The sequence below is a fragment of the Nelusetta ayraudi genome, unplaced genomic scaffold (genome assembly GCF_046127955.1).
Source record: "Nelusetta ayraudi isolate G7.1 ecotype Tasmania unplaced genomic scaffold, CSIRO-AGI_Nayr_v1 ptg000097l, whole genome shotgun sequence".
Lineage (NCBI taxonomy): Eukaryota > Metazoa > Chordata > Actinopteri > Tetraodontiformes > Monacanthidae > Nelusetta > Nelusetta ayraudi.
Window position 1 is genome coordinate 1274011 of NW_027466147.1, and position 14100 is coordinate 1288110.

General features: G+C 46.7%; 2 protein-coding genes across 4 annotated transcripts; one reads left to right on the forward strand and one right to left on the reverse strand.

Annotated features, from left to right (window-relative positions):
* Positions 1-653: 653 nt before the first annotated feature.
* Positions 654-3212, forward strand: lbx2 (ladybird homeobox 2). The gene is made up of 2 exons (XM_076048057.1): positions 654-1502; positions 2198-3212. The coding sequence occupies exons 1-2, from the start codon at positions 1178-1180 to the stop codon at positions 2671-2673; spliced, it is 801 nt and encodes a 266-aa protein (XP_075904172.1). The 5' UTR covers positions 654-1177; the 3' UTR covers positions 2674-3212.
* Positions 3213-6912: 3700 nt separating this feature from the next.
* On the reverse strand, positions 6913-13572 carry pcgf1 (polycomb group ring finger 1). Of its 3 annotated transcripts, none has more exons than XM_076048166.1 (9): positions 13420-13572; positions 11573-11678; positions 11247-11399; positions 11079-11150; positions 10720-10825; positions 10530-10572; positions 7789-7872; positions 7551-7631; positions 6913-7091 (listed from the first exon to the last, which is right to left on the reverse strand). In XM_076048166.1, the coding sequence occupies exons 1-9, from the start codon at positions 13504-13506 to the stop codon at positions 7041-7043; spliced, it is 783 nt and encodes a 260-aa protein (XP_075904281.1). In that variant the 5' UTR covers positions 13507-13572; the 3' UTR covers positions 6913-7040. The 3 variants fall into 3 exon arrangements, with proteins under 3 accessions (XP_075904281.1, XP_075904279.1, XP_075904280.1); XM_076048164.1 differs by having other exon boundaries at positions 7789-7875; XM_076048165.1 differs by having other exon boundaries at positions 7789-7875; positions 11573-11675; positions 13420-13565.
* Between the last annotated feature and the right edge of the window lie 528 nt (positions 13573-14100).

Consider the following 14100-nt stretch of genomic DNA (forward strand, 5'->3'; position numbering starts at 1 on the left):
GTAGGTTTCAATTACACCGTAGAAATATTATTTTTAGGTCAGTCTAAGGACAAGAATACATAGATTGTTTTTATCAGTTTGATGTAAACATCTAAAAAAAAATAAATAAAAAGATCCTTGTTGCCACATTATTAACGACTTGTCATCTGATCGACAGCACGCGTTGCCTTCATTATTAAAACGCAACAACGACAAAACACGAAATAACAAGAAAGAAAGGACCAAAACACCTGCCTAAGTCGAAGAAGGAGCCAACCTGCGCAGCTTCCAAGAGAACGCGCCCGCTGTGCTGCTGCATTAAGCCAAATCCCCACCGCACCGCTGCCACTAATTCGCACATTACGCGTAACGCCCCGTGCACAATTACGCATTGAAATGCCAAAAACGAATATCTCTGCAGGCGGCGAATGTTTGCCCCCGCAAACTTTATTTATTTTTTTTATTTTTTTCCCCCAGCAGTGCGGCGATGCTGCTTTTAATGGGGCCGTCCACTCTCCCTTTCGAGGAGAAACGCGCCGCCAGCAGAGGGAAACACAGATGCAGAAACATTTCGGGTGGAAGAGGAGAGAGGGAGGTGGGAGAGGGGAGAGGGGGGCATCTTTCTTCCTTCCTTTCTTTCTTCCTCGGCAGCCACTGACTCCTCCTATTCCCCACGTCCAATTAGTTCCTATGGTCCGGCCCTTTAAGACGCAGCGGCGGGTCAGCAAGGAGTGTAGTGTTTCTCTAATTGAACTTCGCCAAATCAACAATAACTCGTTAGCAGCCCTTTCTCGCTCCTTGGAAGCAGCTTTTTTTCGGTCGCGGGGATTCGCCTCCTTCCAGTCCTGTCGCCGCGCACAGATCTGCATGGAGCTCAGCAGAAGAGCCGCGGCTCTCTGACGGAAGGCGGCTTGGGGGGGGAGTACAGTCCGGCTGCCTTGCACAAGCTGCCCCCGAAGCAGCATGCTTATTTCGGAGGAAAGCCTCCCGACCAGCTAAGACCCGCTGCAGAATCGGCACCGAGGCACCGAAGTTGGGAGACTTTCAGCGGAGGAAACAACTTTTGGACGCGCATCACCAGAAGAAACCCCGCCACTTGAATGATATAGCCAACTTCGACCCCCTGTTTTTGGGTCGTTTGGCTCCACTGGAAGCGTTGTTTTCTTTTTTTTTTTTAGGGAGGGGGGGCGGACTTGCTATGACCTCCAGTAAAGACATGAAGGCAGGTTCCGCGTTGCAGTCCAGCGGCGACGGCAGGAGACGGGCTCCCCTGGACCAGCTGCCGCCGCCGGCCAACTCCAACAAGCCGCTGACGCCGTTCAGCATCGAGGACATTCTCAACAAGCCCTCCGTCAAGAAGTCGGTGGCCAGCGTGTGTCCGCCGAGGGCGCTGGAGAAAGCGGCGGCAGGCAACGCGGCGAGGAACGGGATCACGACGCCGTCGTCGCCGCTGTGCGCGCTGGAGGAGCTGGCCAGCAAAACTTTCAAGGGGCTGGAAGTCAGCGTGATCCAGGCGGCGGAAGGTATGGAAGCTTTTGCTGTTCGAGGCTGTGCTTTTGCAGGCCGGTGGTTCGTCTTGGTTTTGAAAGCTGAGAGTGTTGCAGTTGTTTGGGGAAGTTGCGCTGGAATGCGTCAAATGTCTGGAGGTGGATGAGGAGACGTGGTGACCGCTCGTGGCGATTTAACGTCCACGCAAATGATGGGGAAGAGTAAACATGCGCACGTACGAGTAAAGCAATTTTGTGTGCGTGTTGTCAAAAACCATATCAGCCCTTATACGGCCTTGCTTATGCATTCCCATACTGGATTGGAAATATGAGAGAACCCAAAACATTGTTTTAAACTAATCTGTCTGTCTCGTATTTTTTTTTTATAGATCAAATACATAATTAATTTTGTATGAATACGTATAAAATATTTCTGAAATAAAATGCATATTTTTGTAAAAAAAAAAATAATTAAATAATAATAACTAAATAAAAAAAATGCAGGGTTGTTTTATTGAGAATTAATGAGCTCGGTCATGTTCACGCGTTTTTTTCTTTCTTTTATAAATTCAATGTTAATGGTTTCAGTTCAGAGCAGGCCTGCAAATCTGGCGCCTCCTGTTGCTGCTCTCCTCTCAGTCCTGAGGGTGAAATGACCCCTTAATGCGGTGTGTTGCACTCCTTAATCTGCTTGCATGTGTGTGTGTGTGTGTGTGTGTGTCTATGTGAAGGTCGGGAGCATCCAAACGCCTTCGGCCAGCGGCAGACGTCAAAGAAGAGGAGAAAGTCTCGGACGGCCTTCACCAACCACCAGATCTACGAGCTGGAGAAGCGTTTCCTGTACCAGAAGTACCTCTCCCCGGCCGACCGCGACCAGATCGCGCAGCAGCTCGGCCTCTCCAACGCGCAGGTCATCACCTGGTTCCAGAACCGGCGCGCCAAGCTCAAGCGCGACCTGGAGGAGATGAAGGCCGACGTGGAGTCGCTGAAGAAGATCACGCCGCAGACGCTGCAGAAGCTCGTCAGCATGGAGAGCGTGGACGCGGACTCGCAGGGCGGCGCGGGCCACCAGGACGCGCGCTCGCCCAGCGTCTCGCCCAGCTCGCCGGGACACCAGCGGGCCTTCCCGCAGTCGCCCTCCTCGTCCCGGGACCAAACCACGGACGAGTTCTCGGAGGACGACGAGGAGATCGAGGTGGACGACTGACGACAACACAACAACAACAACAACGCCAACAACAACAACAACAACAAAGTATTATATATTATTGAAAAAAAGGGGCATTTTTTTCCTCCCTGACTTTTTGCACGGATATGAACACAAAGGAGAATATATACACACACAACAGGAACGTTCCTGGATCCGCCCCCCATTTCTTCCATTTTTAATTTATTAATCGGACTTGTAGAAGCTTCCTGCATCCTCTGTTGAACACGGTGTTATAGAGGAAGGTGAGGTTTCCTCTCAGACAGACAGACGGAGGGACGGGCGGACAGCGCTGTCGTGGTACAGTCAAGACTGAACTCGGTGTGAACACTCCCGAGCTACAGGCTCCTTTTTGCAGGAGGGGAAACAAGTTGTGCAATTATTATTATTATGATTATAATTATTAATATTATTATTATTACTGTTAATGTTTTTTTTTGTCGTTTGTCTCGATGAATTCGCATTCCTCCGTTCTGGGAATCGGATGTGCCAAATATTTAAAAAGCCCCCACCCCTCCTCACCACCACCTTTAAAAAAAAAACAAAAAAAACAAAACATATTTATCTCAATGTTTGTTTTTCTTACACGCGCAGCCCGGAGTCCATCCCTCCTCCACGATGACTTTACTTCTCCTTCTTTTCCCCCTCGTTGTGAAAATCTGCAAGCATGCAGGCCTGCAAGAAGGAGGCGCAGACCGGCGACCCCCTCCCCCACATACCGCCCGAGTTGTGTACATATATATCGAACATCAATATGCCATAATTTTATTGTAACATTCTATTTAATCAGCATTTATGTAAATAAAGGTTATATGGTATTTCAAGAGGGCTCTCGGTGCGGCTGCATGTGTAAATTATAACAGGGAAGATGACACAATGAACGTTTCCAAGATGCAGGGAAGGCACCGTAAAAAGATGGAGATTGATATTCAAAGAAATCTCTCTCTGTCGACCTGGAATATTTAGAATCATATGGAAGATGAAGCTCCCATCTGAGAGTGTAATGTGTGTGTGTGTGTGTGTGTGTGTGGGGGGGGGGGGGGGGGGGGGGGGGTGTTCGTCCTGGGAGACTCGACTTAACGCGTCAGATATTCAGGACCAAGTCTTCCCCCTCGCTTGGTTAAAAATTGGCCTCGCTGAATCATTGACCTCCGCGTTCAGGCTTCAAGTGGCGTGACTTCAATTAGCAGCCGTCCGCCGCCTTTCTTCCCATTCTGCGGCCCTGCCTTTGAATGCGTCTTGTCACAAGAAGGTCGCGGCGTGGAGAAAAGCTTGCTCCCGCCCCTGCGCCATATGTTTTTCTCCCCCTCCTGTTCCACGAGTCGTCTTTAACACAACTGGTCGACATGATTGATTAGGTTAACCCGCCTCCGCCGTGCGTGAAAACAGCCTCCGCCGGGCCGCGGGGCAATAATGGCACGCATCTGCCACTCTTGACTCGGGTTTGTTTGGAGAGAAAGGTGTCCCCATGAATAGCAAATGTGTCGGTGTGATGTGAGGCTCCTAATGAATAAAAGTCAATGGGAGGCGCTCGAGATGCGACTTTCTGCTGCTGCTGCTGCTGCAGCGTGTTGGCCATTTGCAACTGTGTGTGTGTGTGTGTGTGTGTGTGTGTGTGTGCTTGTTGTTGTTGTTGTAGCTGCGTGTCGTCATTGAAAGATAAACTGTCCTGACAAAACCAAAAAAATATGTATAGGAAAAAAAAACATTCTTTAATCCAATGAATTTGTTCACAAGTCCTGAAATTCCCCTAATTGCATTTTTTTTTTCAAAACAGTATTTTATAAATTTTAAAACATATTTAAAGCTTAAAAGATTCAATATTTTCTGTCCAAAAATTGACGCACAATTTTCAAATGCGTATTAAAATTCATCTTTGACCTTTGCTGCATCAGAATGCATGTGAGAGAATTTTGAAAATCAGTCACTACACTATATATATATATATATATATTTATTTGAACAACATGAGAATGGACGGCTTGGACTTACAGAGGTTGTGATGGGTGGGATTTTATCCATTTTTGTTCCTTTTTTTTTTTAAGGGTGGTGCTGGGTGGGTGGGTGGGTGCAGGACAGACTGGCACCCACAATGGGAGCAATCGGCCGGAATCGTGGAGGTTGAAAAGTCAAGCGGGCCTTTTTTTCATGATTATTCAGGACTGGCAGCAGCAACAACAACAGGGGAAGCAGCTTTAAGCGCGACTCAGTGACCACATTTACAACTTGACTGAGTTGAATTCCTACATTCAGCCACTTCTGTAGACGCTTGGCCCCGCTGTCACTGTTGTTCCTTTCCAGTGAAAAAAAAATCTTCCAAACTGCCAAGTGAAGGAAAGGCTGAAAACCCCCTCACTGCAGACGGCTGGGATGATGCTGCAGCTGCTGCAAATGCTGCTGTACAGTAGCGTTGAGAGTATTTAGGGATGGGGTTCGTGGTAATAAATGGACCACCACGGCTTTCTTGGACGTGTGCGTCTCAAACAGGAAGTGAAAATTTGTCATGGCTTTTAGGGGGGAGATTTTTTTTGACTTTTTGCCCAACTTGTGAAAAAGCCTTGAGGGACCTGCTGGTTTTATACGACGCCTGGACTGAGTAACCTGCATGTGTGTGTGTGTGTGTGTGTGTGTGTGTGTGTGTGTGTTCACATCTGGCTGGTGTTGACATTTTTGGCAAATTCCTTATTGCATCTACATGGTGGCAGAGGCCTCATTTAAGAAGCGCTGAGAGGTTTCAGAATTCGTTCCTAAATCCTCCCCATATTTTTTTTTTTAATCCTGCATCTCCACCTCAGCTGTGTAATCTGGTTGGTTCTTTGGTGCCACAGCTGCGCCGTCCATTGGTTTCTAACCACTGCAGTGCCAGGGAATGGGAAGGTGTGTTCTCTACTTAATGAAAATACTGACCTGCAAACAGGTGTAACTGGGAGGTGATTATCAATCAGTTGCTTGAATTTGTTATTTTGGACTTTCTTACTTGTAAATGGAAAAAAAAAAAAAGGAAAGAAAACACACGCACACGCGCGCGCGCGCACACACACAAACACACACACACACACACACACACACACACACACACACACACACACGCACACACACGTTTTGACAAATAGCAGAGTTCGTGCGTGTTATCAGCAGCCTGCTCCAGGTTGTCATTCTTTTCTTCCTAAACATCTTCTTCTTTCTCGCTCGCGTTTAGGCGGCCCTGAACAAGAAAATAGACAATTGTGCCATCTAGTGGTCATGTTGGGATTGCAGCCTTTGAGAGCCAGTCTGCTAAAAAAAAAAAAAAAAAAAAGAAAAAAGAAAAGACTCCAGACTCTGTACTTTGTAGTATCAGTAAATTTCTGGTACTTCTGCGCCAGCTCGGACCTTTATTTTCACCCTCTGTGTTCCAAACTGTTACAGAAATACTATAAACTTGACTGAATCAAAAAGACACTAAATTCATAATTTAGACACAGGGGTTTCCATGCCATTCCAAATGTCAATGCTTTAAAACATCAAAGATTTCTTTTTTTTTTCTCAAGCCAATAATTTATGACGTTTGCAGCTGGAAACTGCACCTTTAGCAACTCACTGCTTGCAGTCATACGTAAAGATTCTATTTCTTCATCATATCGATTGACTCCCGATTTAAAATTACGAGCGCTTTCAAGTGGGAACAAAACCACTTCTTCTGCCGTAAACGTAATAACTGATTTGGCTCAAACCAAAAATAAAACATTCATTCTATAGGAACATATAAGGTATCGACCCGCTTTGCTTAGACATCAACACAAATCATGGCTGGAAAAGTGTTTTATGAGGACTAAGAGTTTAAACATCAACTCTGCACAACTCAGTATAATATTAGACCTGTGTATTTTTCTTGCTGAGACTAAAAAAAAAAATCTTTTTTTTTTTTCTTTAGAAGTAGGACAAAATATGTCAGTGTGGTGCTTCAGTAGTGAGGATGTCCACCAGTGCGAGTGGAGCTACTGCAGCCACACTGGAGCCCCGAGCTGCCAAAACAAACACGAGACTCTTCTCCATCACCCACCTCAATGTTTTATGTGTAATCTAAACTCAATTAGCAGGAGAGGAGCTGCAGGAGGAGGAGGTCCTTTTCTGCAACTCGGCTCAGAAGAGGTGGGAACTTTGCCACAAATCACAAAAAATGAACGGAAAACACAGAAAAGCTGCACCTTAGCGTTGCTGCAAACTCCCCGTGAGGCAAAGAGGACGAGGCGACAACGGTCACTTTTCGCATTTTCGAATTTATTTTCAAAAAATACAAAACAAGGAAAATAAGTTTATGTACACAAACACTAGTAAAATAGAATATGTATTGTACAAAATATGTACAGCGGTCCGCAGAGTGAAAACTATCTGGTCCGTTTGTCTTTGATGATGTAGTGGAGGACTAACGGCTGAGCCTGGAGAGAGCAGGGGAGAGATGGCAGGCGTTACATCAGGAAAACATGAGGAAAAACAACAACAAACAAGCGAGCTCCAAATGTCTTGAAACGGATCGTTGGATCATTGGATTTATTAACTTCAAACAGAAATTTTTCAAAATAAAACGTTTCATCCAAACGACGATTCTTAAGACAAATCTATTTAAATCATCCTGGCCTTATAGTGAATATCCAATAAAACATCAAAAAGCTGCAATGCCCTCTGTGACATCACAAAGGGCTATTAGGCCACTGCAGTTTTGAATGACTTTAGTTGGACTTTCTCATTCCCTGGCGGGTCGACGGAATTAATCTGTGTGATTGTGTGACATTTGCACGATACGGGACCTTGACATTTTTCGCTGACGACGCAAAACGAACAGAGGAAGTGTGTGGAAGGTGCAGCAGCCGCAGCAGCAGCAGCAGCAAGTTGCCTACCTTTCCGAACCAGTGTGACAGCCACAATCGTTTCATGGTCATGTGATCGGGAAGGGACTCGTTATTGAACAACATCTGGACCTGGAAGGAGACGCACAACACACACAGTTGGTCCGAGCCGACACTGGCTGACAGTGTTTTAAAGCGTCAGCAGCTGCGTTTCCATGGACCCCCTAGAATTACGCAAAAGCTAAATATCACTAGAAAACACTGGTAATGAAAAGTTAATATGACTCACCTGGTGTTTCTCCACGTTGAGCCGGTGACACAGCACCTTCCGTAGGTGCCGGACCTCCGCTCGCACCGAACAGCGAACAAACTTCTGCTGCAGGGGAGAAAGAAGTTCGACAAGCGTTACTGCCATGGTGAGATGACAAAAAAGAAGAATGGAAAAAAACTATGAGGGCTACCGAAACATTTCTTGTTCGGACTGAAACTCGGCTCTCATCCAGTCGTTTTTAATTCTGGCATTCCAGACTCCCCCCCCCCCCCCCCCCCCCACCCCTTTTTATACTTATTGCAAAAGTTTCCAAAAGAAGAGCTGCAAAAAATAGTTGCAAAAACACGCAAACCAGCAACGAGGGAACGGATGCGTCGGGACCAAAATCAGAAGTCGTCACGAGTAATCATGAATAAAGACGCTTGAAAATAAATAAATAAATAAATAAATCTCTCTTTTGGGCAGAGGAGGCCAAGTAGCTGCAGGGCTTTTTTTTTGTCGCCAGGTTCCACCCAAACTAATGGGTTGTAAATTGTTCTTGCGGAGGCGACGTCTTGTGCGATTCGGGGCAGAAAACCTCAGCAGACTGCTGCGCACTAACTCACTGGCCGCTGCCGGGGCCAACGGGAGAGACTTCCCTTCTCCCCTCGAACGCGGCGCGAGGCAGGATTCGGTTACGAGCGGAGGCAGAAAATCATTTCTGACGGAGTTTCCACCTCAGCGAGAGCCGAGAGTTACAACTGGTAGGAGAGAGAGGGAGAGGGAGAGGCCGGACACAAGACCTCCACTGTCACTGGCTTATTTAAAGGCTGCGGTCTGTCATATTTTCAAATTAGGGGTGAACATTAGAGTGAATGACCCTCGTATTTATAATGAAAACAGGGGCCGGGCCAACGACGGGCCACAGTTGTGTGGATGGAAGACACGGAGCTGATGTTTGAAGACGGCTGCTGGTGGAACTTTAGACTTCTGAGAGACTTGGCGTGCGAAATATTATTGTCATGCAAGAAAACCAGATGAAAAGACTTCAGACTGCAGACAGCGGTCGGCTGACTTGAAACAAATGGGAGCCCTCGTCTTGGTTTCACAGCCCCGCGTGGGTTTGTTGAGAAAAAAAAAAAAAAAAAAAAAAACACAGCAAACTAAACAATGGCGCCCTCTGCCGGTGAAAGAGAGTTTTTGCACCACGTGTGCAGATGTCCGCGGCGCTGTTTGGTTTTTAATCTATGGCGCGGATCAGAAACATATTGGACGAGTCTGAACAGAATCAAAACACTCCGCTGAAACGCGCACTTCCTCCCATTGTAGCACACGTGGGAAAACAGCCAACAATCACCAACCAGTGGCGTTCACATGGAAAGTCATTTCCACCGCGAGGGGATTCAGCCCTGACAGAAACAACAACAGAAACTCAAGTCCCGATGATGAGGTTTTAAACGAGTTTTGACCAGATTGCGACAAAAAGAGTTATGAGATAACGACTCGATTATGAGGGAAAAGTAAAAAAACAAAACAAAAAAAAAACAAAAAAAACATAAACATAGTAAGAAAACAAAACGATTTCACCCATGATTTTTTTTTTTTTTTTTAATTTAACACTTGGACAAAGTCGTGGAGCCAACATTGATATTGGAAAAAATAAATAAAAAAATCTTCCTCCAGATATGACAGTGAACCTTTTTACAAGCCCCAAATGAGTTTTGCTTCAGCCTGGATAAGGAACAAGCAAAGCTTAATACGATACAATAAACTTAAAAAAAAAAAAAGGGTATGAACGGGAAGGTACGAACTCAACTGTCCCAGTGTGGCAAACTGGGTGAATTCAGTTCAAATTCTGCTGCAGTTTGCAGTTTGCACCACAAAAAGGAACAAAACACATTGGGCCACTTGCAGGTTTGTACCCGTATATTTTTTCACCAAATCATCAAAGCGTCAATTTGGCTGATTGGCGGCGACTTTGTACAATTAAACAAACAACCGAAAAAACGCTCCGAGGCAAAGCGTGGAACCACAGCGCCGCCGTTGCTCAGCGTGTCGGCGCTCGTCGCTCCACAACGCCGAGTCTGCGTCATCGCAGCCTCTCAGTCTGAAACGCTGCTCGCCTTCTCCCTCTAATTACCGGGGAATTAGCAGTGTGGTTTGGACACAGAGAGCGACTCGGTGCCTCTGTGGTGAGCTCGTGCCACTTACACCCCCCCCCCCTCCCCACCCCCACCATGAGCTGCGAGGCAGCGGGAGGAAGCAGCCCTGACAGCCAAACCCTGCTGCTGCGGCAGAAGTTGCAGCACCTCGTGTCTGCTGTGCAGTTAAGGGGCTGAGAATCAGTGGTGTTGCACCTTTGGCCAGGCAGCCGGGTGACTGGGATTCACCTGGAAGGGCCGAGGAAGAGCGCAGTGGTTTTCAGCCGCGGAGAGAGCGGGACGAGCACCCACGACGAACACAGGAAGCCACCGCTGGCGTGTCAGCACTGACGCCGCAGGACCGGAGCGCACGTCAAGAGGCAACGCAAACGACAGCACAGAGGACTCTGAAGAACTCAGCTCAAAATGAACCTGATCGGCTTTCTTCACCCACTCACTTTGCAGCCTAACGCAGAAAAAAAAATCCTTTAACGATTTTCCTCCTCGTTCATCGTTACAACGCAAATATGCTTTCTGGTGTCGGGTTATGACGTGGAGACACGCATGATGCGTCATCCCCTCTAATAAACAACAAAGAGGAATAAAAGAGCATCATGAAGATGAGATGAGAAGCCTCACCTGCAGAGTGAGTTTTGTCTTGTCTTTTCCTGCAAGGGAAGAACTGAAGGAGAAGACAAAACACAACAGGGATCAAAATACGCTAGAAAACCTGAATTGCATTATTTTGTGAGGAGCAATAAAAAAAAAAAAAAAAACTACAGCCACCACCACCACCACATTCAGACACCAGCCACCAGTGGAATCTCACCTTAGCCGCTCCAAACACAGCGAAACCTGCTCGTCGTATCTGTAGAAGTGGGCTTTAGAGTGGTCGAAGCTGGTGTAGGGTAAACCTGCAGCGTCGGGTACAGCGTCTGCAGGGACACAGGAGGACAGTCATGAATGTCAGGAGGCAATAATCACTACAACGAGGTCTCATTTCACATTTGAAAAAATAAATAACTAAAAATGAAATCAAACTTGACTCATAGGATCCCTGAATAATGTGCCAAAATTTTGTTTGCGAGAATAAAATATCACATTTTAAGTTATTTAGAGGCTGGAATAAAAATCAGACCATTCAGTTGAATACATTTCATGTCAGTGGAAGTGAAGGAGGCAACTTACCGTCCCCTGCTGGCTGGATGACTCTTTCCAAGCCACGAGACTGATAAAACTCCTTTATTCTTTTGTCTTCGCCTGTTCCAACGCGAGAAACAGTATCAGACACAAAGACTCTGATTTCACCTGTGACCGTCGTGTTGAGTCGCTCGCTCAAGATTACATTCAACTCACTCTCTTGAAGCCCCGGTACCAGTTTGTAGACAATGTCCTGCATCACTCGATCCAGTTTGAGGTTGAGCAGCGGCTGCGTTTCGTGGATTTTGATGTTGCACATTGGACAATATTTGCTGGTCTGCAGGTATTTCACAATGCAACTTTTACAGACTGTGGAGCAGAAGAGAGGGGGAGAGAGAGAGAGGGAGAGAGAGAGAGAGAGAGAGAGAGAGAGAGAGAGAGAGAGAGAGGGGAGAAATTCTCATTTTCAATCTGACCCCTGGAAACACTTGACACCTCCACCAGGACTCCACCAGGAATTCTTTCAGTGGATTGAAACTCACATGTGTGCAAGCACTCCGTTATTGTGGTGGCGTCGATGAAGTAACCCGCACAAAGGTAGCAGACGATGTGTTCGTTCAGGTCCTTGATCTTCAACTTCACCTCCTCCTGACAAAAACACATTTCAATTCTTAGTGCACAAAATATGTTCTTCTCCCGCGTGCTATTTTTAAGATTTCACTTGAACAAAGCGTTCAGTCACAATATGACAAACGACGGATTGAGCACCGATCCGAAAGAACTCTGAAAGAACTCTGAAAGCGAGCAGAAAGCATCGTCAACCCAGTCGAGCCGGCCTTGATGTTTCGGACACGGCTGGAACAGAGGCCGTGACATGGTGGGAGGTGCGGCTGATCTGATGGATCCGACACCACTGTCAGCTTGGCGGCACCCGAGGACAAAGACCAGCCGAGTGAGGACGCGTCACAGGATGTCACAAGACATGTTGCGGGAGAGCCGTGCTGACAGTCAAAACAACACGACGTGCCTTGATGAACGAGACAGGAGGGAAACAGCGACAGGCACCGACGCACACAGACTTCTTATTAGTTTTTTGCACATTGCGAGCTTGTCAAGTTTAATCAGTCTTCATTAAACACTGTCACCAAGTCTGGACGCCTTGGCTTTTTTTTTTTTCCACATTGCAATTTTCACCACATAGTTGGCTGGGTTTGAGGTACTATTGTGCCATGTTGCTCTGGTGTTTAATCCAGAAAAAAAAATCCTCAAATTATAGCCGGTTACTCTAATGAAGAACCACACCATAACACTATATAACTTATATACATTAAACGTTAATCACACACACACACACACACACACACACACACACACACACACACACACACACACACACACACACACACACACACACACACACACACACGGTATTTATCCAGTCATTATTCCTTGTTTCTGCCTCCCTGGATCATCACGTTTGAAAACGTTACTGTCTCAGTCATCCAGGCGTCCTCCTCTGTAAGCATGCGGGACAAAACCGGCGTTCTGCCGTACTGTGCTTGTTAGAAAAGTAACACAAACTGTGACCTAAACCTGAATTCACGACCACTTCCTATGAAATATCACGCTTTGAGGTGAAACACGGCCGACCCTGACCTTTGACCTCTCGTGGCAATTACAGAAACTCAGGCGAAAATTACGTTCAGATAAGCTCGAAACCACGCACCGATCACACCGAGTAGCTAAACGTGTCAGGCAGAGCTTCCGGGTTTTTTTTTGTTGTTGTTGTTTTTTTGACGCAACTGACGGCGCTAGCTGTTAACGAGCGCCTCTTAATAACGGCACCGATTCACACTTATGTAACGCACTTGCCATAGAAAAAAAAGCATCAACTCTGTGGCAAACTAGTCTAACTACGACGATGGCGGACCTCGGACACTTTATTCATGGAGCGCCGTCGGGGGGGAAGAGGAGCGCGGAGTGAGGCGGGCGGAGCGAGGCGGAGCACCGTCCCGCTTCACCCCGCGCATCGCTTCCGCGCCGAGTCAACTCCTGGCTAAAAAAAAAAAACACAAAAAAAACAACGACGTATGGGAGCTAGTGAGACAGGAAGAAGGGGCGAAATAACAGCAAGTTGACAGGATTGCCCCCGGCGCTGCTCCGCTGCCCAGGCGGAACAACACGGGTGGACCCCCGGCGAGCACGCATGCTCACACGGAGGGGGTGCTCCGATCGCAGCGCTCCGGCTCCGCTCTCTCCTCTCCATCAGCGCCGCGGAGACGACAACGATATCCCGCGAACGCGCCCGTTTAACCGGCCTCTGCTCCACTTTTGCCCCCTCTGAGTTCCCAGCGCGGCGCGGTCAAGCTCGAACAACGCGGCGGCTCACCTCGTTCCTCAGCGGGTCCAGTTTGTAGACGGACTGTAGCTGGTTTCGTAGCCGCATCGCTATGGCCATCGGACCTTGCTCCGCCATCTTTGGGAATTATGCTTACTTCCGGGTGAAGCGGAAGTGGCATTTTCTGCACGCTGAAGTAGGCGGGTAACTGCGAAATAAAAACAAGGGGGAAAAAATAGAAAGAATCGAGCGACTGACATAATAGGAAAAATGATGACGTCATTTAAAAATATGGAAAACAATCGCTCAAGAAGGCCTCTCTGCCGTATATACAACATTGACATGTAATTTACAAACTACATCTCTTCAAAACACTCACTTATAGATAGATAGTAGTTGATTTAAAAAATAATAATAATAATAAATAAAAATAAAAATAAATCTCAATATTTGTCAGATATTCTGTCAGACGTTCTGAGCTGGATTCAACAGTGTACATGCAGCTGATGGGAAAATGTTGGTGATGACTGCACATTGCACTGCACTGACTGAAGGCATTTACCACAATGCAGTATGCATCACACATGCATGAAATGTCCAATAAGGTTTACCACTGTACCTTCACTTTGTAAACATAATCTGAGTAGGTCGCTTATAAACCCTTGGCTATTACCAATTATTATTATTATTATTATTATTTTTTAATGATTGTGTCACTCGGCAAACTTAAAT

What these genes read in the sequence shown, in the direction of transcription:
- lbx2 (XM_076048057.1), top strand. Translation starts at nt 1,178, where the DNA reads ATGACCTCCAGTAAAGACATGAAGGCAGGTTCCGCGTTGCAGTCCAGC. An exon ending in CGTGATCCAGGCGGCGGAAG is followed by an intron (nt 1,503 to 2,197) that starts GTATGGAAGCTT and finishes GTCTATGTGAAG; the next exon opens with GTCGGGAGCATCCAAACGCC.
- pcgf1 (XM_076048164.1), bottom strand. Translation starts at nt 13,506, where the DNA reads ATGGCGGAGCAAGGTCCGATGGCCATAGCGATGCGGCTACGAAACCAG. An exon ending in GGTACCGGGGCTTCAAGAGA is followed by an intron (nt 11,151 to 11,246) that starts GTGAGTTGAATG and finishes GCGTTGGAACAG; the next exon opens with GCGAAGACAAAAGAATAAAG. An exon ending in TCAACGTGGAGAAACACCAG is followed by an intron (nt 7,632 to 7,788) that starts GTGAGTCATATT and finishes GTCTCCTTCCAG; the next exon opens with GTCCAGATGTTGTTCAATAA.